Below are 24837 nucleotides of genomic sequence, written 5' to 3' on the forward strand. Positions count from 1 at the left end.
GTCAAAGCCAGAAGTGAATCCAGAAGGAATATATATTTCATTCCTTTTGAAACAACTTCTTGCTTTGGCTCAAAAATCTCCATCAAAATCTGAAACAAAATCTGCAAAATATATGCAATGTGTAAATCTAGCCTAAGGGTGATTGTGGCCAATTTTGCTTCATGGTGAATGAAAATTATATTTAACCCCACAAGGGCAAGGAAATGTCCTTTCTTTTATTTATAGCACCTTACATACTTTAGACTTTACCTAGTTATTTGGTCCTTTTCCTAATTCTATTATTGATTTTGCCTTAACTACTTCCGGTGGTTGAGTCTTCTACACAAGGCCACAAAATAATATACAAAATAAACATATATAATAACATTAGACTAGTAGTTCATTAAAAAAAATCTAGATTTGTAATTTATTTGTAACTATGTGATCTGTAGCATAGGCTAGATGGCGAGTGGGCTGTCATGACGCTTGGTAAGGGGTGGTCCTCTAAGCCGAAATGTGTCTCCTCTGAATCTGAACATAAATATGGGCTGGCCATTGAGTGTGGGCATGGTGGATTGACTAGTGTTGGTACAGATAATCATGAGCTCACACCAGGGACAGGGCCCATTTTGATACTTCTTTTCTTAGTTTAGGCTCCTGTGTGTAGTAATAAAGTTACCCGCTATTGACCCAGAATCTCTAGGGTATTGTAGCAGCAACTGCTGAATATGGAGGGCTTTTCGTCTGCAGTCATCATGCAAATCTCATTTCTTCACATTACAAATGAAATCCTACACCACATGCAAAAGAAAGGAGTCCCTAAATATATGTTTTCTAATGACAGTAAGATGTTTTGACAAGCCTTTTTCTAGTGTTCTGCATGCATTATTAAAACTGTTAATATTGAGTTTATTTTTCTGACATACCTACAGAGTGTTCTAGGGCATGTTTAATCAGTTATTATATTTAAAATTCCTACATAAATCTGCTTAATGTAATAAGGGGAAATAAAAATGTAATCAGGAATACGAGCTAATAAATTGCAAGATTTCCACAAAGTCTAGTGTGGTTCATCAAGTATTATCTACACTTTCTTTTCATTGCATAGTTAAATTATTTGCATCATTAAGAATGTACTTCCATAAAAACACTTTGTACTGTCGTTTTTAGAAAGTACGAGCCATACGGTATGTCAGTCATTCCAGATCTATCAGATGTGACCTGTTTTCATGTTCATACTCATTTCGCCTAATTATTCCTCATATGATTCTTAATTAACAAAAACAGATAAAGGCCACCTTCCCACGGCAGAAATTTGGTCAGATATTTTCTTCAGTATTTGTAAGCCAAAACTAAGAGTAGAACCTACACAGAGAATAAGAAAAATAGAAAGAGGTGCACCTTTTGAGTATTTTGGACCCACTCCTGGTTTTGGCTTCCAAATACTGAAGCAAAATACTGACCTGAATATTTCCGTGTGAAAGAGACCTAAGGACATTTTCGCAGGGCAGTATTTTGGTTAGTATTTTACTTTAGTATTTGGAAGCAAAAACCAGGTGTGGAACCTACACAGAAAAAATATTATACAAATTCTGTGTTTTGCATTCACTCCTGGTTATGACTCATTAATACTGATGTCCACTTTCTAATACTAAGTCCACTTTCTCACAGCTAAACTACGGCTGTATTTTAACTTTTATACTATGGTTTCAACATCGGAACCCTCTGTTACCACTGAACCAAACTTAGATTTGCATTGAGTTTCTTGGTTTGACTTTGTAGAATCTAGGAGATTACGGCATTGTGACTGTAATACAGACCTTAAAATGCTTACATATTATAACTGCGTGAAACTGGCCTTAGGATGATTTCAGATGGGCATAATACATCCGGATAATAGTGTACATATTTCAGCTGTAAAGTCTGGGCACCCCCCCCCCCAAGGAAATATTTAACCACGAGTAGATAACCTTAGGAGCCTATGGTGATTGAGGTTCAGTTCAGCAGAACCATTGGGGAACCGGGTGTTGCAGCAGTAATAGAGACACTTATACTGTATGCCTAAGAAACCTAATTGCTAATAATTTAATGACACACATATACTACTGCAACTAAACGCAATTGATTAGATTATCAATTGTACCTGAATGGGAGCCATATACAAGTATGTATGGATTGGATTCTCTAGTGCAGCTTTTCCCAACTAGGGATCTCTAGAACCCTGTGGTTCCTCGGAACCTGGTCAAGGGTTCCCCAGAAGATAGCAGAAGAAGAGCTGTCACTTTTACAGTGGGGAAGGCATAGCAGTCAACAAATCTTGGCCAAAATACAGATTATATTTTTTCCATAGAATTGAAAGAAGGGGTTCCCTGGAAGTGGAGGCATATTTCCAGAGTTCCCAATGGTAATAAGAATGGGATTCACTGCTCTAGTGGTTACATAATTAGTTATAATTTGGTTAAAAAATAAGCAAAAAAACTCCTTCCTGATAACTCTGGTGATCAGACTGGATCAACATTCAAAAAAAGATTGTATTTATTTATACTGTATAAACACTTATCTTATTTTGTTTTAAGAAAACATCCCCCTTGGCTTTTGAGGGGACTTTACATTGAACAGCTTATTCCTGTATTTTCTGTATAGTATTTTTTATAGTTACAAAAATTGATCATGCTCCCTTAGACTTCTCTTTACAGTTCTGAATAAAATCGAATTCTATCTATTCTCCATCTCCCGTATCAGTAAATATGTTTATTATATATAACAAACAATAATAAAATATATGAAAGAGTAAAGTTCTAAAAGTGCAATAAATAAATCTCCAACTCTGCTCTATTATACATTTTATTATTGTTTGTGATCTTTACAATCTAAGGTATTTACTAATAAGGGCGAATGAGAAATTTGCTGACTTGTGTATAGCCTCAGAAAACCAAAGTAGGTGTGTATAAATCACAAACAATGACAAAGTCGTTTTTTAACCATTGAAAAAACACACCAGTTTAAATACATTCTGTTCATGATCATGTGATGACACACAGGTGCACTGCTCGTTACAGTTACAGTATGTGTATCAGATCTAACGATCCCAGCACCTGTGTGATCATCGCATGACCATGGACAGAATTGTATCCACTGAAAGTAAACAATGTTCCTACTGAATAACAACAAGCTGAGATCCTGATAACCGTGAGGAATTAATAGAGAAAAAATATTGGATAATTATTATTACAACTTGATTGTACAAAAAATAACATTAACCAGCTTAAACAGGATCAACCCCTTTAAATGCTGAAATATTAAAATTCAGCCCCTTTAACTTTTATGCAGTAAACATGGCTTCATAATAGGAAATATACCCATTGGTGAAACACCAGCAAGGTGAATTTTCAAAGATTTGCCCATGTGATAATGATAATTTTAATTATATATTTTAATTGTTTTGCTCTTTCTTAACTTTTATTTTTTCTATGAAGTGTATATATAATTGTAGGTGTACAGTACAATCAGCTGTATCTAGTACTATTTTAAAACATTTTATAATCTATAAGGTTATAATTATTAATATTATAACTAATATAACTTTTAATATGATAAAATAAATCTTGAAGTAACCCGATACAATTAATTTGAATATTTAACCAAAGCCGAAAACACAATAGTCTTGTCAAATACTACAAAAAATAGACAAAAAACGGAATTTATTTTTGCAGCTTTGCATTTCGTGCACTCTTGCCATGACATTTTAATATATTAACTGTATTGTTAGCTTTCATGTGCTTCTTTCTAGGCCAGCTTATGATGTTATTTTCTATTATTTTTATGCTTTGACAGGAGTTCCCCGTAATAAAATTATTCCATACATGGATAAGCAATCCAGTGCCCTCACATCGAAAGAAGACTTTGATTTAGACGAAAAGGTAACAATAACCCTTTACACATCACACTGCGCACAACAATCTCTTTCATACACTACAACAAAAATTTCTAGCATGCATTTCCTGGCAGTTGGTATTTTGGGCTTCAAAGGTAGTTTTGATGTGCTTGACAAGTCAAAGCAACTGACATTTTGTGAGATCAGCAATACTGCTAAACCTTTTATTGCTCTGAACACGCCTTTTCTGTAGCTGCTGAACACTTCAGCTAAATTAATCAAAGTCCATACCTTTCTGACAGGCTTTGAAGTGGTAATTGGATAATTATTTTCTTTGCTGATTTGGCTCTGCTGTTACAGTTTAGAGGCTATACATATAACCTCAACCTGTTCTGATAACAAACTTAAAGAATGTGGAAAATCGATGACCTTAGTTACCACCAATTTTTCATTTATATAGAACACAGGGAGAAATTGAGGAGTTAAAATTTCAACAATCTTTGTATCACTAAATATACTTTTCGATATTTTCACCCCAGGAAAAGGGTCACAGAGGGGAGCGGTGACGGGTATAGTTACACCGGCTGATACGTGTTCTCCACTTTATACAATGAGGCAGATTTACTATTCAAATTGAGCCAGAATTTATTTATGTATTTCTGTTCTTTGTATAGCCCTAACATATTCCACAGTGCTGTACAGAGTTTGTCTTCATTCACTGTCCCCATTGGAGACACAATCTGAATTCCCTGTCTATATGTTTTTGGTGTACATGCTGTGCGCCACATTTTATTAACTGTTTTAGACCGATTTTGTGCCGCAATCAACAGGGGCCTGGTTTAGCAGGAAGGTGTATGGCTTGAAATGCGGCGCCCTGCACCAAAATTGTGGCAAAATTTTGGCGCATAAATCTGTCGTAATCTAAGTCAACCAAGAGGTGGTATAAGGAAGAAAAAAATGTCTAGTATGTCTATCTAGATGCGCCACATTTATCAAACAGCATGCACCACTTTTAGAATTTTGGCGCATCTTCTGACCGCCTGCTCTAGGTTTACACTGTCTAATACGTAGGCAGTATCAGTGCCGGCATCAGCACCCAGTGAATGAGGGCAAGTGCAAGGGCCCACTACCCTTGGGGGGGCCCACTCTGCTGCCGGGTGCTGACGCTGCTGTCGTCACGGCATCACTGTTTATATATGGACAGTGATGTCAGGAGGAGAGGAGGAGAGGAGGAGAGAGGAGGAGTCCCAGGCAGAATGCTAGTAGCGCTCTGCCCGGGACTTTGGCTCTGGCGTTGCCCCTGACAGTATGGACAGTGATGACAGGGGGTTCCCCAGAGATTGAGTACCGGAGCAGAGCCTTTACTAGCACTCTTCCCGGGACTTCAGCTCTGCTCCGGACATCACTATCCATATATGTACAGTGATGTCAGGAGCAGAGCAGGAGTCCCAGACAGAGTGCTAGTATTGCTCTGTCCATGACTATGGCTCAAATTTTGGACAGAGATGTCAGGGGCTTCTCCTGAAGCAGAATACCCAGACAGAGCATCAGCAATGCCCTGGCTGGGGATTCCACTCCTAGAGGGAACCCCAAAGGCGCTAGCTACAGGGAGTGTGGCTGTGTGGCACTACCAGGGAGGGTGGCTGTGTGGCACTACCAGGGAGGGGGCTGTGTGGATCTACCAGGGAGGGGGGCTGTGTGGAACTACCAGGGAGGGGGGCTGTGTGGCACTACCAGGGAGGGGGGCTGGCACTACCTGGGAGGAGGGGCTGTGTAGCACTACCTGGGAGGAGGGGGCTGTGTGGCACTACCTGGGAGGAGGGGGCTGAGTGGCATGACTTGGGAGGGGTGGCTGTGTGGCACTACCCGGGAGGGGGGCTGTGTGGCACTATCTACAGAGGGCACTATATTTATGGGGGTACAAACTGAGGGCCTAATGGGGGCAAAAAAGGAAGTTTTCTGCCATTTTACTGTCGCCGTGAGTTCCCCGCAAAGGGGCCTACTAAGTCTGTGTCGCCCAAGGGCCCACATAGACCCCTGGAGCCAGCCCTGGACAGTATAATTAAATCTGACCCACTTTTTTCTATTCTGGATACTTCTTCCTTTTCATAAATATTTCTGGATACCTCTTCCTCTTTTATACAGATTTCTGTGTAACTCTTCACTTTTATGTATGTCCCTGGATAACTTACTTTTTATACATATTTCTCTATACCTTTTTTAGGGTACAGCCACACGGGATGGAAAAAAATCCATTGCAGGTTTCAGTTTCATGTTTTACATGCGGATTTTAATGCAGAATATGTTGCAGATTTCTCTCCTTGAAAGGAGTAAAATCCATTGTGAAAATCTACAGGAAGAATTGACATGCTGCGGATTTAGGCTGGGTTCACACGTGGCGGAAATTCACTTGAATTTCGCTGCGGACACTCCGCAGCGTTAATCCGCAGCGGAGCCGTTTCTCCATTGACTTCCACTTCTATTTAGAAGTGTTCGTTTAGACGATGCGTAAAATTCCGCTGCGGAGCATAGGCTGCGGTGCGGAATTTGGTGTCCGCAGCATGCAAGGGATGTTGCGGAGTTGTGGCGGCTGGTTGCGGACTCATGGCGGAATTTCTCCATTGACTTCAATGGAGATTCTAAGTTCCGCAATGAAGTCCGCAGCTGTCATGCACATGTTATGTGTGCTGCGGATGCGTCTTGCTTTTTTGACATGACATTTCTTCATTCTGGCTGGACCTATGTATTTCTAGGTCTACAGCCAGACTGAGGAAGTCAATGGGGCTCCCGTAATTACGGGAGCGTTGCTAGGAGACGTCAGTAAATAGTCACTGTCCAGGGTGCTGAAAGAGTTAAGCGATCGGCAGTAACTGTTTCTGCACCCTGGACAGTGACTACCGATCCCAATATACAGCAACCTGTAAAAAAAATAGAAGTTCATACTTACCGAGAACTCCCTGCTTCTGTCTCCAGTCCGGCTTCCCAGGATGACGTTTCAGTCTAAGTGACGGCTGCAGCCAATCACAGGCTGCAGCGGTCACATGGACTGCCGCGTCATCCAGGGAGGTCGGGCTGGATGCCGAAAGAGGGACGCGTCACCAAGACAACGGCCGGTAAGTATGAAATTCGTTTACTTTCACTAGGGAAAGTGCTGTCCCTTCTCTCTATCCTGCACTGATAGAGAGAAGGGAAGCACTTTTCCCGCAGTCCGCAGCAGCTAGTCCGCATCAATTTACTGCACATTTTGGGCAGATCCGCCGCAGAATCTGCAACGCAGATTCTGTGCGGCATTGATGCGGACAGTTGCGGAGGAAATCCGCCACGTGTGGCCATGCCCTTAAAATCTGAACTGCATGTGAATTTCCATGTGGATATTTTCCCGCAGCCAATATGATTTCTTAAAATCTCATATACTATGCTGCTGTTGTAACACGCTGCAGATTTTTTCACCTGTAAATCCGGATGGAAAATCTGCAGCGTGTACCTTACATGTGAACATACCCTTAGGGTAAATTCTTATATGGTAAATTTGTTGCTGATATTTGTGCAGTAAATCTACTACGTGTGAATACACCCTTATGGATGGATATGGATAACTCTATAAGTATCATATTTTAGTATAATTCTCGATTTTTAAAGATTTGTGAAGCTGTATTTCTTTTTTATACGTTTTTAGATAGCACTTTATTTTAACCCTCTCTTGCCAACAATCTGTAGATACACGTCCTTTTCGCACATACCCTGTGCTGCCAGGGTGTGTATATACAGATCTCTGTTCCTGCCGGCATAGCGCTGTGAAAAGTGCTCGGACGCCGGCGGTGTCGATGTCCGCGGCTCCCCAGCAACCTGTTCTCTGACAGCCGAACCGATTGATTCGGCTACAAAGAATATGATCACCGCCATTAACTGCTTCCTGACCGCCCACAGTAAATTCACGTTGGTGCTTGCTGTGCTCTGTGCAGCGCCGACGTGAATTCACAGTGGGTGTTAAAAGCGCAATCCAGGTGTCTCAGAGTAGTGCTGACACCCGGATCGCGCTGTTAACCCCTGCCTCTGGTCCCAGAGACATGATCGGGACCTGATTGGTTCAGGTCCCGATCATATGATCGCAGGGAAAGGTTGTTGTAGCCTGACGACCAGCACATTATCCCTCCACGTATTACACATAGTACTGACACCCCATGTACTATTCACGTAAGCAAGCTCGATCATCTGCTGGTCGTATAGTTTTAAAAAAGTAAAAGATTATCGTTGTTGGCCAACATGATAATAATGGATGGGGACGAGCGATCGGAGTAACGTCCGCTTGTCCCCATCCATAGCTCGGTGTGACAGGAGCAAACGAGCGTCGATCAACAATGTTTCGTCGATCGGCGCTCGGCTGCACCGACCGCTTATCGGCTGGTGTAAAAGGGCCTTAAGAGACAAAGACAATCTAGCTAAACTAATACCCACAAACAGTAGTACTATTCATGTCTTTTATTGAGCACATTAACAAAATATCCACAGTGCAGGGAAAAAAGTAAGTGAACCTCTGTGTTAATGACTTCTCCAAGAGACAAGGTATTTCAATAAAGGGGATGAGATTGAAAGTGTGGGTTTCACAGGTGCTTTGCCCATTAAATAATGGCACACAAAGCCTGGTCACTGACAAATCTGTTCTTCTCAAGAAAGATTGGTTAGTGTGAACAATGCCTCGAGGCAAACAGCTTTAAGAAGACTTCAGGAGATGGGTTATAGAGATGCTTGAAGCCGGAAAAGGCTACAAAAGCATGGGTGTGCATCAATGCACAGTTAGATAAATTGTCTGCAAATGGAGAAAACTCAGTTAGGACTGCTACTTTCCCTAGGGGGATCCCTGAAAGAGACGAGAAAGAACCCAGGGATAACTGAAAATTACCTACTGAAGACACTACAAACTGCAAAAATCTCTGTTCATGTGGCTTCTACTAGAAAAACACTGAACAAGAATAGTGTTCATGGAAGGACACCACAAAGGAAATGCTACTGTAAAAAAAAAACACCATTGAGACTTGTCTCAATTTTGCCCGAAACCACCAGGATGTTTCACAATGCTTCTGGGAAAATGTTCTATGAACAGATGAGACAAAAGAAGATTTTTTTTCTGCACAAATTCTCAACGCTATGAAGGAAAAAGAACACTGCACACCAACCAAATAAATCTCACCCCATGTGTGATGCATGGAGGAGAGAGCATCATGATTTGGGACTGCTTTGCTGTCTCAGGGCCTGGATGCCTTTCAATAATTGAGGGAATAATTTATTCAAAGGTGTATCAAGCGTTTTACAGGACAATGTAAGCGCAGCAGTCCATGACCTCAAGCTGAATTGAAGTTGGGTGATGAAATAAGACAATGACACAAAGCACACAAGTAGAGATGAGCGAACCGGGACAACCAAACCCGGTTTCGGTCCGAACATCGCGAAAAGTTCGGTTCGCAGCGAATCCGAACTTCACCGGGTTCGGCCGAACACGTTTTGACCGAACCCGGGCGGGCAGAAAAAACATTACAAAAATATTATACTAATCGGCAGCCACTTGTCTCTATCAATCACTGATAGAGAAAAGAGGCTGCTGATTAAAAATAAAATAAAAAGCATTTCATACGTACCCGGTCGTTGTCTTGGTGACGAGTCCCTCTTCTTCCTCCAGTCCGACCTTCTTTCCTGACGTGGCAGCCTGTGATTGGCTGCAGCGGCCGCGGCAGCCTGTGATTAGCTGCCGAGGCCGCGGCAGCCTGTGATTGGCTGCAGAGGCGGTCACGTGACGTGCGTGACCTCCACTACAGCTTGTGATTGGCTGCAGCGGTGACATGGATGAAACGTCATCGCTGGAGGCCGGACAGGAGGAATGTAAGTATGAACGTAGTTATTTATTTTTTTATTACATTAAAATTGTATTTTCCGCGCACCGAGCATGGTACTGTCAAGGCTGCTGAAAGAGTTAGTGCAGCCCATTAACTCTTTCAGCACCCTGGACAGTACCATGCTCGGTGCTCGGAAATTACAGATTCGGTCAGAACTAGTTTGGTCAGAATCGAACTTTTTCGTGAAATTCGGCGAACCAGCCGAACCGAACTTTTCATAAGTTCGCTCATCTCTACACACAAGTAAATCAACTAAAAAATGGTTGAAAAAGACCATTTGTGTTTTAGAATAGCAAAGTCAGAGTCCTGACCTTGTAAAGAACAAAGATGGGAACAACACTCCGTCCAATATGTTTCTGGTTCTATGGTGCATGTCAAATCAGTGGCATGGTCCCAACTTCCCCAAAGATATCCGAGCATTGATAAAGTCTTACACAAGCCGAACCTCGCTCACTGGATTAAATCACTGTTGATTCATCTCCACTATTTGTTTGCTGCCTACCTCCTTTATTTGCCTTAGAGTCCTGACCTTAACCTTATTAAAATGCTGTGGCATATCCTGAGGGCTGTGCATGCAAGGCATCCGAGTAATATTGATGATCTGTTACACATTTGCATGGAGGAATGGTCCCAAATTCCGTCTCAACGTTGTATAAATATTATTTGCATCTACAGGACATTTTTGGTGGAGGTGATTACTGTTAAACGTGATCTACAGGTTACTAAATGCACGTGTTCACTTACTTTTTCTTCCTGCATTTAATGTGCTCAATAAAAGACATGAGCAGTACAACTAAATGTGTGTTATGAGTTTAGTTACATTGTGTTTGTCTATAATTGTTTGTGACATAGATAAAAATCAGACCACATTTTATTAGCAATCAATACAGAAATCTAGGAAATTCCAAAGGGTTCACTTACTTTTTCTTGCAACTGTAGATGTTTCTGGATATATTTTCCTTTTTTTAAATAGATTTTTCTGCATATAGCTTACTTTTTATACAGAGGCGTAACTTGAAGCTCCTGGGGCCCGATGCAAAATCTGTAATAGGGCCACCCTCCACCTACCATGTAACAATTATAATACTGGCTTCTTCTTATGTGGCAAAAGGTTTTTTGGGTACCTTCAGATGTTTTTGGATATAGAGATGTAGCAATTGCCAAACGAACGGCAGGCTCTAAGTTTTTTATGTAACATGGCCATTCTAATACTAACTGAATGGATGTCCCCGCTACATGAATAGCATAGAGCACCGTGGCACACTATGTTAACGCCATAGCGCACCGTGGCAGTTTGGTTGGCTATTGCTACATCTTTATCTTCTTAAAGAGGCTCTGTCACCAGAATATAAGTGCCCTGTCTCCTACATAATCTGATCGGCGCTTTAATGTAGATAACAACAGTGGTTTTTATTTTGAAAAACTATAATTTCTGACCAAGTTATGAACAATTTTAGATTTATGCTAATTAGTTTCTAAATAGACAACTGGGAGTTTTTTTAAACTTTTACCAACTGGGCATTGTGAAGAGAAGTGTATGGCGCTGACCAATCAGTGACCAATCAGCATCCTACACTGCTCATCGTTCCAGCCCAGCTTTTTTCACTGCACAGCGTGATCTCGGGAGCTGTACTGTCACATACTACCACAGTAACTTTACCGAAGTGCCTTGAATAGACATCGCTACCAGCCAGGATGTGATGTCTATTCACACTCCCGAACACTTCGGTAACGTTTCTGTGGGACCTACTCACAGATCAGCGTGATCTCCCGAGATCACGATGTGCAGTGAAAAGAGCTGGGCTGGAACGATGAAGTGTATGATGCTGATTGGTCAGCGTCATACACTTGTCTTCACAACGCCCAGTTGGTAAAAGTTAAAAAACGCCAAGTTGTCTATTTAGAAACGAATTAGCATACATCTAAAATTGTTCATAACTTGGTAAAAAATGATAGTTTTTTAAAATAAAACGTTGTTATCTACATTACAGCACCGATCATATTATGTGTGACATAGGGCACTTATAATCTGGTGACAGAGCCTCTTTAACCCGTTAGTGACCGCCAATACGCCTTTTCACAGCGGCCACTAACGGGCTTTAGGCCTCATTTACACGAGCGTATTATACGCGCGTGCGACGCGCGTGCTTTTCACGCGTGTCGTACGCACCTATAATAGTCTATGGGGCTGTTTAGACGATGCGTGAATTTTGCGCTGCGTGAGTGCGTTGCGTAAAACTCACGACATGTTCTATATTCTTGCGTTTTTCACGCAACACGCACCCATTGACTTCAATGGGTGCGTGAAAACAACGCATGCCACACTGACGGTCCTGCGTTGCATGCGCGAAAATCACGCAAGAGCTGTCAAAAGGATGAATGTAAACAGAAAAGCACCACGTGCTTTTCTGGTTACAAACATCCAAACGGAGTGTCAAATTAGAGATGAGCGCACCGAACTTCACCGGGTTCGGCCGAACTCGTTTTAACCGAACCCGGCAAAAAATGTTCGGGTACGCGACGTCAGGAGACAGTCACTGCCCACGGTGCTCAAAGACTTAAACTGTTTCAGCACCATGGACAGTGACTTTCGATCACAATATACATATACGTGTAAAAAAAAACAGAAGTTCTGACTTACCGATAAGTCCCGGCTCCTTCCTCCAGTCCGACCTCCCGGGATGACAATTCAGGCCAAGTGACAGCTGCAGCCAATCACAGGCCAAGCACAGGCTGCAGCCAATCACAGGCTGCAGCGGTCTCATGGCCTGCCGCGTCATCCTGGGAGGTGGGGCCGGATGACAAGAGAGGGGCGCGTCACCAAGGCAACGGCCGGGAGACCGGACTGGAGGAAGCAGGCAGTTCATGGTAAGTGTGAACGTCTTTTTTTATTCACAGGTTGGTGTATATTGTGATCGGCATTCACTGTCGAGGGTGCTGAAAGAGTTACTGCCGATCAGTTAGCTCTTTCAGCACCTTGGACAGTGACGGGCGTCGACTACCTCATCTCTATGATGGCGGCTGCGCGAAAATCACGCAGCCGCGCATCATACACGGATGACACACGGAGCTGTCAATTGCCTTTTGCGCACGCAAAACGCAGCGTTTTTTTGCGCGCGCAAAACGCACACGCTCGTGTAAATGAGGCCTTATTCTGATGCATATGCCTTTTTACGGCACTGCATCAGGATAAAGTAAACAGAGCAGGGAGCCGTCAAATCTCCCTGCTCTCAGCTGCCAGAGGCAGCTGAGGGCTGGGGGCGTCCCTGCTCTGCCGTGTGAGATCGATATAAGTATCGATCACACCCGTTTAACCCCTCAGATGCGGTGCACAATAGCGTGCACCGCATCTGAGTGGTTTTGGAGAGAAGGAGGGAGCTCCCTCTCTCTCCCACCGACACCCGGCGATACGATCGCCGAGTGTCTGTGTCTCCAATGGCAGCCGGGGGCCTAATAAAGGCCCCAAGGTCTGCCTGGAGCGAATGCCTGCTAGATCATGCCGGAGGCATGACCTAGCAGATGCCTGTCCGTTTTAACGGACAGGCAGTAATACACTGCAATACAAAAGTATTGCAGTGTATTATAATAGCGATCAGAGAATCGCATATTAAAGTCCCCTAGTGGGACTAGTAAAAAAGTAAAAAAAAAGTTTAATAAAGTTAATTTAAAAAAAAATGTGAAAAAAAATGAAAAACCCACTTTTTACCCTTACAAAATGCTTTACTATTAAAAAAACAAAATAAAGTAAAAAAGTAAAAAAGTTACACATATTTGGTATCGCCGCGTCCGTAATGACTCTGACTATAAATCTATTACATTATTTAACCCGCACGGTGAAAGCCGTAAAAAATTGAATAAAAAAACGATGGAAAAATTGCTGTTTTGTGTGAATCCTGACTTAAAAAAAATGTGATTAAAAAGTGATCAAAAAGTCGCATCTACTCCAAAATGGTACCAATAAAAACTGCAAGTCTTCCCGCAAAAAAAAAGCCCTCATACAACTGCATCGGCGGAACAATAAAAACGTTACGGCTCTTCAAATATGGAGACACAAAAACAAATAATTTTGAAAAAAAAGTGTTTTTACTGTGTAAAAGTAGTAAAACATACAAAAACTATACAAATTTGGTATCGTTGCAATCGTAACAACACGCTGAATAAAGTTATTGTGTTATTTATATCACACGGTAAACGGAGTAGATTTAAGACGGGAAAAAGAGTGGCAAAATGTCAGGTTTTTTTCTATTCCCCCCCCCAAAAAAAGTCAATAAATAATATGTACCTCAAAATGGTGCTATTAAAAAACTTGTCCCGCAAAAAACAAGACCTTATACAGCTATGTCGAGGCAAAAATAAAAAGGTTATAGCTCTTGGAATGCGACGATGGAAAAACGTAAAAAATGGCTTGGTCATTAAGGTTTAAAATAGGCTGGTCATTAAGGGGTTAAAGGCGTTCGTCTGACATTTTAAAGCGATTGTAAAAAAAACATTGTTTTTTAATTTAACGTGTTTCTTTAGCTATTTTACAAGAATTTTTGAAGAAGTCCTTTATTTATTGTCATTTTGTAGAGGCGTTTTTTCCTGGTGTTTGTGAAGTTCTACATAAGCCTATGGGGAAAAATAGCTGAAAAAAAAACCATATCTAGAGCTTGCTGCATTTTGATAAGAACCACAAAACGCTACAAAAATGCCAGAAATCAAAACATTGTCTATGTAGGCATTGCCATATTTCCCTACAGATATTAAATAAAAATTTTGCTGCAGCATTTAAAAAAAAAAAAAATGCAATACATCTGACTTTTCATTATTATCTATAAGGCTACATTCAGACGAGCGTCGGCAATCTCGGATGTGAAAAACTGATGGTTTACACGTACAAGGTGCACCCGTGGGAGACGCGTTGTCACGGATCCCCCATACACTAGTCTATGGAGGGTTTGCATGACACGCAGTAAAGTAGGACATGTCCTATTTTTTCACTAACCCATCACCTGCTCTATTGAAACAACGGTCGTGTCAACAGCTCCATTGAAATACATGAGTCCGTGTGACGGCCGTTGTCTTAACGGCCATCCTATGGACGTGATACATGCTCATCTGAATGAGCCGTTAATGCCTATGTACTCTATGTGCCGCCGTATCATACTTATAAAGCGCATGCATGCTATGAGAACCATATTATGAATCCATAATACGACCATTTGCATGAGGCCGAAATTCAGAGATCCCTAAATCTCTAACATAATGTTTATGGACAAGCTATACAAATCAATGGAAGTGTGTTGTGCATGCATTGGAGTTTACAGGAGAAGAATTACCATCAAGAACAACACCCAGGTGCTGTAACATAGAAGCTGATTCAGCTTTTTAATATTATTTTTATTAAAATTTGTGCCTGAAGCAGATCCAGGCACTCATAGTCACTTAAGCACCAGGACACCTCCACAGCTGCTCAGAAAATTCCATAACTGGAGAAGAAAACATCAGATGGCTTGTATGGAATTTATTGGGCGGGTGAATTTAGAATTTAGTGGGCACCTTACTAGTTTTCCTGAACAAGAGGATCAGAGGACTTGTATGGAATTTATGAATGGGTTAAATTTACAATTTGGGGACACCTTACTAGTTTTCCTGATCCTTCTTTTCGGCAACATCTGCCATCGAGTTACAGTCGGGAGGCCCCCATTTACATTACATCGTCCTCCGATCCTGCTGAAATTGGCAGGTATGGACAACTTTTATCTAATGTCTATAGCCAGCTTAAAAAAATCTTAGTACATTGTTTCAAATCTATTGCTACCCCCAAATCTTTCTATTGTTCCTGGTTATACTCCCCCTAAGACCTTTTTTCCTTTTCCCTATATTAAGGCCTCTTCCCTTTAACTCGAGTTACCTATTGAAAGGCTACTCAAGCCTATTTTGTATTGATCCTTTTCATCCTCTCTATTATGAGTACTAGTTAAACTGTACGAGTGTCTTCATTTGTCTTTCTTATTGTCTTCGATGTGGTGCCGTAAAATGGATTATGCATCAGAATAAAGCCCGTTAGTGAGCGACGTGAAAAGGCCTATTGGCGGTCACTAACGGGTTAAATCAGCCCCATCAGACGAGCATCTATGACACTCCGCTGATGATCTAATCCGCATTTGCTATAACACCTTAGGCGTCCTATACACCCTATGTATCAAAAACAGTTGCGATCGCCTATGCGCTATACTAATGGATAACTCTTTTGGAGACCCCAATATTTCTCCCCAGTCCTAAGTAGTAAGGGCCCCAACATCACCTTCCCATTCGCCTTTTATCTCTGCCATAGGATCCCCAATAATTTGGTGAGTAAGGTGCTATATTCCAAAGATATTATACCCTTCGTGTCCCTAGTTCCCAGAACATGTTCCACAACCCCCAAGGTGGAGCAACTCAAGTGTACCATCCTAGCCTGTGTTTGAGCTGCATGTCGCAATTGTAGGTATTGATAGAATAGTCTATGGGGGAGCTCAAACCCCTCCTGCAATTGAGAGAACTACTTGAAAATCCCTCCTTCATAAAGCTGACAAACCAATCTAACCCCATTTTGCTCCCACTCCTGAAAGCCTTCCAAGGCAGCAAATTCCCACAGATACAGGTTGTTCCATATTGGCATATCATTTGAGCATCCTGTAACTCCCAACTATTTTTTGCTTTCCCATCATACCCGCCTCCCTCCTCAGTTTATGTGATTCCAATGCTTCTATCTAATCCGTTTGCTGACCTAAATAAAATAACAATTTACCACATGAATCCCACTGGTCCCTTTCTTTCCATCCCTTAAGGTGTTGAGCCGCTAAATAGTATACCCATGCATTTGGTATAGCTAATCCACCCTGTTCTTTTGGCAATTGCAATTTTTCTAATTTGATACTAGGGATCCCCCGTTTCCATACCAAATCTTTAAACAAATTATGTATCTTCCTAAACCAATATTTAGGCAACCACATTGGGGCATCATGTACAACGTAAAGAATCTGAGGCATAAGAACCATTTTGATCAGATTTGCGTGGCCCAAAGCCGACAACGGCAGCCCAAGCCAAAGCTTAATCTTATCTTTCAGTCTCCCCAACAGGGGCTGCACATTCAGAGCTATAAATTCCTGTACCCTTGCCGAGACATGAATTCCCAGGTATTTAAATTCCTTCACACAAGGGATATTCACCCCTCCCACAATCAGCGTTGTAACCAGTGATGTGATTGGTAACAGTGCTGACTTATTCCAATTAATTCTCAATCTCGAGAATCTACAATACCGCTCAAGAACATGCATAACCTCAGGCAAGGAAATTTCCACACCCCCCAGAAACAGCAATACGTCATCTGCATATAAGGCTATACATTCCTCTAACTCTCCAAACTTGAAACCTTCTATGTTCGGATGCTGTCTTACCACATTAGCCAACGGCTCAATCGCTAAAGCGAACAACAACGGGGAAAGTGGGCACCCCTGTCCCCCTCCCCAAAGAAAATGGTTCAGACATCATTCCATTAGCCCTTATCCTAGCTACCGGTTCATGACATAATAATTTCACCCAAGTAATAAAGTTTCTTCGAAATCCGAACCGTGCCAGAACAGCCCATAGGTACCCCCACTCTACTCAAATTCCTTAGCAGCATCCAAAGATAAAACAGCTCTAGAATGGGGGCCCCCAGAAGAAGCCTGTATATTTAGGAACAACCTACGCAAATTCAGGTTAACAGGGAAATTTGTCTATAAGAGTCTGGTTGCGCAAGATCCTTCCCTTCTTTAGGGAGAACCACTGTTGCAGCTTCATACATCGTCCGTGGCAAATGTCCCCTCACAAAACTGTCCTGATACAACTCAAACAAACGGGGCAGAAGCTCATCTCCATATGTTTTGTATATTTCAGTAGGCATACCATGCATCCCCGGCGGCGCTTTTTCATTTGCCATAGACCTCACCGCCTGCTGTGCTTCCTCAATAGTTATCGACATCTCACTCTCCTCCTCCTTCAATGTAACCCATGACATCTCTTCCATATACTCCTTCAAGAGAGCCTCCGAGTAATCTATCCTAGAACGATACAATTCCATATTAAATGATTTTAATACACTAAGTATATCACTAGTCTCACTAACCAACCTCCCACTACTATCTTGTAAGTGATGGATGAACGCCCCTTCTCGTTGAGGTCTAGCTATATTAGCTAGAAGTCTACAAGTCATCTCCCCCTCTTCATAGTACTGTTGTTGTAAAAAGAGCCTTTAATTAGCAGCTTGGTCTATCATATATTCCCTTAATTATTTTTTAACTTCCACTGAGCTAGCGTATCTACAGTGTTATTCAAAATGTGGCTTTCTTCCGTGACTGTCACCCTCTGCGTCAGTTCCATACCCAATTGTCTAGACTTGTTCTTGATAACCGTGATCTCTTGAATGTAAATACCTCTCAGATATGCATTCATAGCATACCATAAGACATCTGTGGGAACAGTACCCACATTAAATTCAAAATATTCCTTTAGAAGCGGGACTATTTTTGCTCCACCCACCAACTTTATCCAAAACGGATTTAACCGCCAAGTCATTATCAACCCTTCCAGGTGTGTACCAGTTCTAATTCTTAGTAGCATCGGGGAATGATTAGATAATGACCTAGGTAGATACTCCACACTCTCTACACACGGAACACCCAGGCTATTGCTGAACATCAAATCAATCCTAGACAGCGAACCATACGTAGAGAACACACAAGAATATTGACTAGTAGAAGACCATTTGGCGCGCCACATATCTGTCAATCCAGCCTCCCTCATATACTTCCCAAATTGCGTCAGACCGGAGCCCTCCTCTCCTAATACCTTTGGGAACCTATCCACTCCCTTGTCCATAGTATTGTTAAAGTCACCCATTATTATAGTAGGGACCGCAGGCCAACTTGCCAGCCGATTTAACACTTGTCTCATTGGAACTTGGGAATACGGGGGAGGCACATATATCACCACAGCTATACATTCCCAGTGGAATAGTCTACAGTGTATACCAACATACCTGCCCTCACTGTCTATGAAAGAGGCTAAACAGCTGAAAGGCACATCTTTATGAATCAAGAGACTGACCCCTCTTGAATATGTCGAGTGAAAGGAATGGAAAGAGTGTTTAATCCAAATCCTATGTGCATTCTGCACCGTATCTCTGGCGAGATGCATCTCCTGCAATCCCATTACACCAGAGGAGTGTCTTTTCAGGAAATCAAATATGGGCCGGCGTTTTGTGGCCTCCCCCATACCCCTCACATTCCAAGAAAGGAAGTGTATCCTACCTCCCATCGAAAAGTATCATTCACCTGATATCGGCGTACACATCCAAATATAAGGATACCCATAGCGTACTGCGGACGAGACCCCCCAAAAAAATTAGCCACCCCCCAATACCCTCCCCAAACCTCCCAACCTTTTGTAAACTTACCCTCCTAAGAGGGTCAGGGCTAGTGAAGTAAACTCCACCTTTGTGACATTCCAGCAGCAATAACACAGTGCAAGTATATATGAGCAGTATCCACGGAACCATTTTACACAATTTAACCATCCAGTACCGAATTCTCCCGCCACCTCCATAAAGTATGCACATTACCTACTTTGCAACATATAAACAGCAGTCTACAAATGTTTGCTTCTATCAACCCCACAGTATAACATATAAAGATAAACTGCAGCAAAAGAAAAAGAAATAGGGGTTTCCAGATAACATTCCCCAGTATCTCCCTCACATCACATCATCCTCTCCTATTAACACAGTCCCCACTGGAACCTTCCTTCTAAGGATCACGCTTCTTCCTCAGCCCGATCCTGGCGAATCCGAGTCTCGTGACTGTCCAACCATCTCAACGCATCCTTGCTATTCTCAAAAAATGTGACAGATCCCAATGCCACTACATGTAGCTTTGCGGAGCATAGTATCGAATATTGAACGCGAAGATTCCTCAGGCGCTTTTTAATATCCAGAAATGTTATCCGTTTTCTTTGAACCTCAGCAGAAAAGTCAGGATAAAAGGAAACTTTCACTCCATTAATGCAGATGTCCTGCCTCTCCCGAGCATGTCGAAGAATCAAATCCCTGTCTTTATAGTGTAGAAGTTTCACCAGGACAGGCCTCGGCGGACGACCAGGAGGACCAGATCGAGTAGGCACTCTGTGGGCTCTTTCTACCGCAAATAAAGGAGTCAAGGTATCTTTGCCAAACACCTCCAACAGCCATTTCTCAAAATAGGAGTCTGGGTTAGACCCCGACCACCTTCTCAGGTATCCCCACCATCCGCACATTGTTGCGACATAAACGATTCTCCAAATTATCCGTTTTAGCCAGAAGACTGGTAACATCCACAGCCGGGACATTAACAATTCTCCTCATCGGCAACAGCCGGTCTTCGATCTCACTAATGCGGCCTTCCGTTGCACGTTCTGCCACTTTTTGAAGATCATGTCATATAATTGAAATATCCTCCTTTATCCCTCCCAACTGGCAGGTAAGTTTAGCAAGGGTAAGATTGCACTGGCTTACCGCCGAGAATACATCTGCCAGCGTGGGTCCAGGCTGCTCCTTGTCCGGTGGACCATCCGCCATATTAGACCCCATGAGTTCTGGAGTATCAGCTCCTGTCTCCTTCTCATCAAAATCCATGTGAGCTCTCAACGGCTCAAACCAAACCTTTTGGCAGCATGAGGGGGACTTGCACAATATGAGGCATGTGGTTTTAATGTTATGGCTGATCGGTATACATAACAATATTATTTTAAGGTCCCAAATATATATTACATTTTCAAAATTAATTCTTAAATTGGGGCTACTTTACATATTATATTAGAATATTACACTACCAGCAATTCTTTGATATAATGTTATTATTGGCATCACTTTCTTGAATGGGTTTTATGTAACTTTGTAATATACTTTGTGTATCAATCTCCTCACTGTTTAATTTTGCTGTAATTTAATGAGAATTGATTGTCCATTTCCAGAAGTCTAAAATCTGTCATTGTTATACCCTTTTACATATATATATATATATATATATATATATATATATATATATATATATATATATATATATATGTATGTATGTGTGTGTAAACCTAACAATTCTTAATTTAGAATAATTCAAGTGCATGCTATATACAGTAACAGCACTGGTTTAGTCCATAATTTTGTGTCAATTATATACATTTTGATTTCCTGGTTTTATAAAATTTCTATACAGAAAAAAGAAAAAGATTTGCCTGAAAAACATTTTCAGTGGATGCCGAAAATTGAAACAAGTGAAGATAAGAAAATAGATAAATGCTCAACAAGTACTTCCTATTTGGATGAACTAGAGAAGCATCGATTTTCAGTATGGTAAGATGAATTTGCAGTCATGACATGGCAAGTGGTATTTGTTTCCAATTTTACACTGCATATTATTATTAAAAAATTTATTCAAATTATTAGGATTATTTCAGAGCCAAATTACTAGAAATTATTTTGCAAACGTGTATATTTCCTGTATTATTATTGGGTTTAAAACTAGAAAATATACTTTGTATGAGCAATAGTACATTTTAAAAATATTGCATTTTCCACAATAATATGTATAGAAGTATGACTGAATTCAATTCAAAAGAATAATAGGGGAACTCCATATTTGCGGAAAAATGTATGACTTTTTGCCGTTTAATGCAGACCTTGCTACTTTTTTTTAAAATTAGTAGAGTTTAGCGTAAGGTGTGGGACCACCCGACCCGACAAATTAACTAGAATTTACACCAGAAACTGGATTTTTCTTTCTGGCGCATGGACAGCAGAAGATTGAACAAATGTATTAAGAGGCATGCACCTCTTGATTAATTAGTCGCATCTTAATCCTGCGGAGCATCAGACTAAAACAGGCATATGATAGGCTAGTTTTAGTAAATCTGCCCTATTGTGTTTGAATGGTGATGTCTACTGAGAGTACAAAATCTTGGATTTTCCATTTTGCACATATTAAAAATTTTGTGATGAGGGCAAACGGGTTGGCAGCAACGGAACTTTACATACTTTCTAATCCCTGAAGCAGACACAACCTTTAAATGTACAGTATGACTGAACCTCATCCACAGACCAGTGTGGAATAATCAAGATGACAAAAATACCCCAATGATAGGCCTCATTCCCAACAACTATATAGCCGACTCATGGACATTCTTAACTACAGAATTATGAACAATCTACAAAAACCAAGAAAATGATAATCAACACATAAAATAGAAGATATCCAAACCTAAACATGTATAAATTAATGAACATCATATTGAATAGGTTGATTCCTTTGAATTTGTAAGCATTTACCTGAAAAACTGGAGTCTCAATGATTTTTCTTTCTTTCTTTAGAAGTGTGGTAGAGAGAATTCTTACTGTTAACATCATGGTATATTATGGTATGGTATGGCAGCCTTACTGCATATGGTCATTATTCAGCCATAACAGTTAATGGCATCATAGGCTTTGGTCTATCTCACCCAGCTATAGCCTTAAATATTGAAGTCTGGATAATATTAAAAAATGGAAAAACAGTCTCCAACGCATCTGCTTTTCCAGGTTTTTGCTTTTGAAGGACAACAAATGATACAGAACATAACTATTTTCAGTTGGAATCATGTCAAAAATATGTTCCTGTGTCTTGATAATGTTGTTACACACTTGTTATGGCCATCCCCTGGTGTTCTTCTGAATTCCTCTCGGAACGTCCACCTGATGTGTCCAATGATGGTGGTCACACATGCTCAGTAACTCAGTCCCACTGCCCGGATCCTCTTGTACACAGGTGGCGGACTGATTCTCACTATTGTTCAGTCCAGCCAATAAGAATTGGGGCACCATGACAAGTATTTAGCAGCAATATCTAGGCATTTTTTTTACAACCAATCCAATTGAAAATATTTTGTTGTGTATGATCTAATAGAGAAATGTAATATTCTATTGTTGGACAACCTCTTTAATGTATTTTTTTTAGTTTTTTATATATTAATTTACCTAAAATGTAAAAAAATATATTAAATGATTAATGATTAATAATTGTATGCTACTGTTACATACTATCGGTTTTGCTTTTTTTACCTTCACTTTAATGAATGATATCATGTCACTCACTGGAGAGTATAACGAAAATAAATATACATATATTCATCCAAAACCCATTCACATTGAAAATACGTTTAGCAATTTCACCACACAACACTAATCTTTTCCCTTCCTTAGACTGAACTCATTTTCTAATTAAGTAACTGAAGAAATGAAGAGTTCTGGATGATTGCCTCATTTCCTAACGCAATTCCTTCCCTGCACATTTAAACAGCACAAATAATTCTAAGGCTCTTTAATTCTGCAAGATTGCATTTGCTTCCTTGCATAAATGTTGCTCTGCGTCTATTTCCAAAGCTCTGGTCAATGATAACATACAATGTTAATTAGCTTGTTTTATTACAAACGAAGCATATTTATTTATTATAACCAAAACACATTTCATGTACTTATATGGTTTTACAATTCTGCTTAAGAAATATTTGAAATGGCAAATTCACTGTGTTCAGTTTACCTGTATTTTTTTATTTAATTTTTTTTAAAATCCTTGTTTTGTGATACCAATTAGTTCCTGCATAATTCTATAATATTCAGCTATAAACGCTAGCAAATCTACAGAGTACATCAGTACTCTGCGAATTTCAACAAAATATTTGTAATTAGATATAATAAAAACAAAAAAAATTGAAGGCAGAATAAAAAAGGTAAGTTAATTTAGCCTGAAAATTGTTTATATATTTGGATCAAGTATAAGGTCAGGTATACGGTTGGGGATATGGGACTTTAGACTTCATGCACACAGCAGACAGAGTACACAAAGCCATAGGCACTCCATGTGTAGTGCCCTGTATGACACCATATTACTAGAACTTTCTCTCCTAAAAGTGATGGTTCTGGTTCTATAATTCGGCATTTGATGGAACATTTTTTTTCTGTCAGATTCATTTGAAGGCTTAAGGAGGGGCAGTAGGGTCCATATACAGCTCTGGGTGCCATATTGCTGCTCCTTACAACTCCGAGCTTATGCAGAGCCATAATATGAGCCTTTACTCATAGGAAAATACACAGTTAACATTAGATGGATAGTTTTGTGGTTACTTGAGACATTCTTCCTCATAGAAAATCATTGAAGTGGTATTGCAACTAAGATTTTACTGAAATTTTACCCTAAATTTACTATCACTGTGTAGCCCCAGCCTAAAACTTTTCTTTAAACTTCTTCTCCCCCTATAAAACAATGGCCCACATTTACTAAGCCTGGAGTGTCTTACTCCATTGTAAGTAAAGGAGGTAGTTGAAGTTACTTTAACAAGATTTATAAAAAGGTGCATGCCTTGCAATAAATTAGGCACATTTTTAACTGTCTGACATTAAACAAAACTACATTGACGCCAAATTTTCGGCCATTTTTACCTATTCTTAATAAATGGGGTCTAATCTACATCTCCTAGGAGACCACAGCCAGTTTTTTAATAACTTTTCAAACTTGGTGAGCGATGAAAAAATCTGTCACACAACACTGTTTGCAACCTTTTTTGCCACAGTTTACACCAAAACCTGTAAAGTTTACACCATCATCTGCATAATAATAGTGGACAACCGCACCAAAACTGAATTGTATGAACATGCCTGAATAGCACAGAGGGCACATAGAATATATTATTTTTTTCGTTGTGTGTTATTTTCTTTTTCTTTGTTTGGTGGGTTAGTATTTGAGGACCCACAAATAGTGGTTAGAAAATCTCCTTTTTTGTCTTTCTTTGAATTTTTTTACAATACCCATTTGTTTTCCCCGCTCATATATATCATAAGCATCAGGCATTATAGTAGAATACGACACATTTATAAAGTATAAGTATAAAACAAAGTGAAAGACAGAGCCAACTGCACTAATCAGCAGCATTTTATAGATATATTAAACAAATCTTGTTGTAATAAAGTTATATACTATTACCATTATCTTCAACAAATAACTGACATATCATATACATAGTGTATGCATTCAC

The 24837-nt window shown here is 40.5% G+C and overlaps 1 protein-coding gene across 4 annotated transcripts in view; it reads left to right on the top strand.

Moving 5' to 3' along the window:
* The window catches only part of LOC142651667 (uncharacterized), a 306296-nt gene that overhangs the window by 169043 nt on the left and 112416 nt on the right, over positions 1-24837 (top strand). For all 4 annotated transcript variants that reach the window (XM_075826652.1, XM_075826651.1, XM_075826654.1 and 1 more), the window contains 2 exons: positions 3814-3899; positions 20991-21127. In XM_075826652.1, coding sequence (XP_075682767.1) covers positions 3814-3899; positions 20991-21127 — 223 coding nt within the window. The remainder of the gene's footprint in view (positions 1-3813; positions 3900-20990; positions 21128-24837) is intronic.

Source organism: Rhinoderma darwinii, chromosome 5 (genome assembly GCF_050947455.1).
Source record: "Rhinoderma darwinii isolate aRhiDar2 chromosome 5, aRhiDar2.hap1, whole genome shotgun sequence".
NCBI classification, from domain to species: domain Eukaryota; kingdom Metazoa; phylum Chordata; class Amphibia; order Anura; family Rhinodermatidae; genus Rhinoderma; species Rhinoderma darwinii.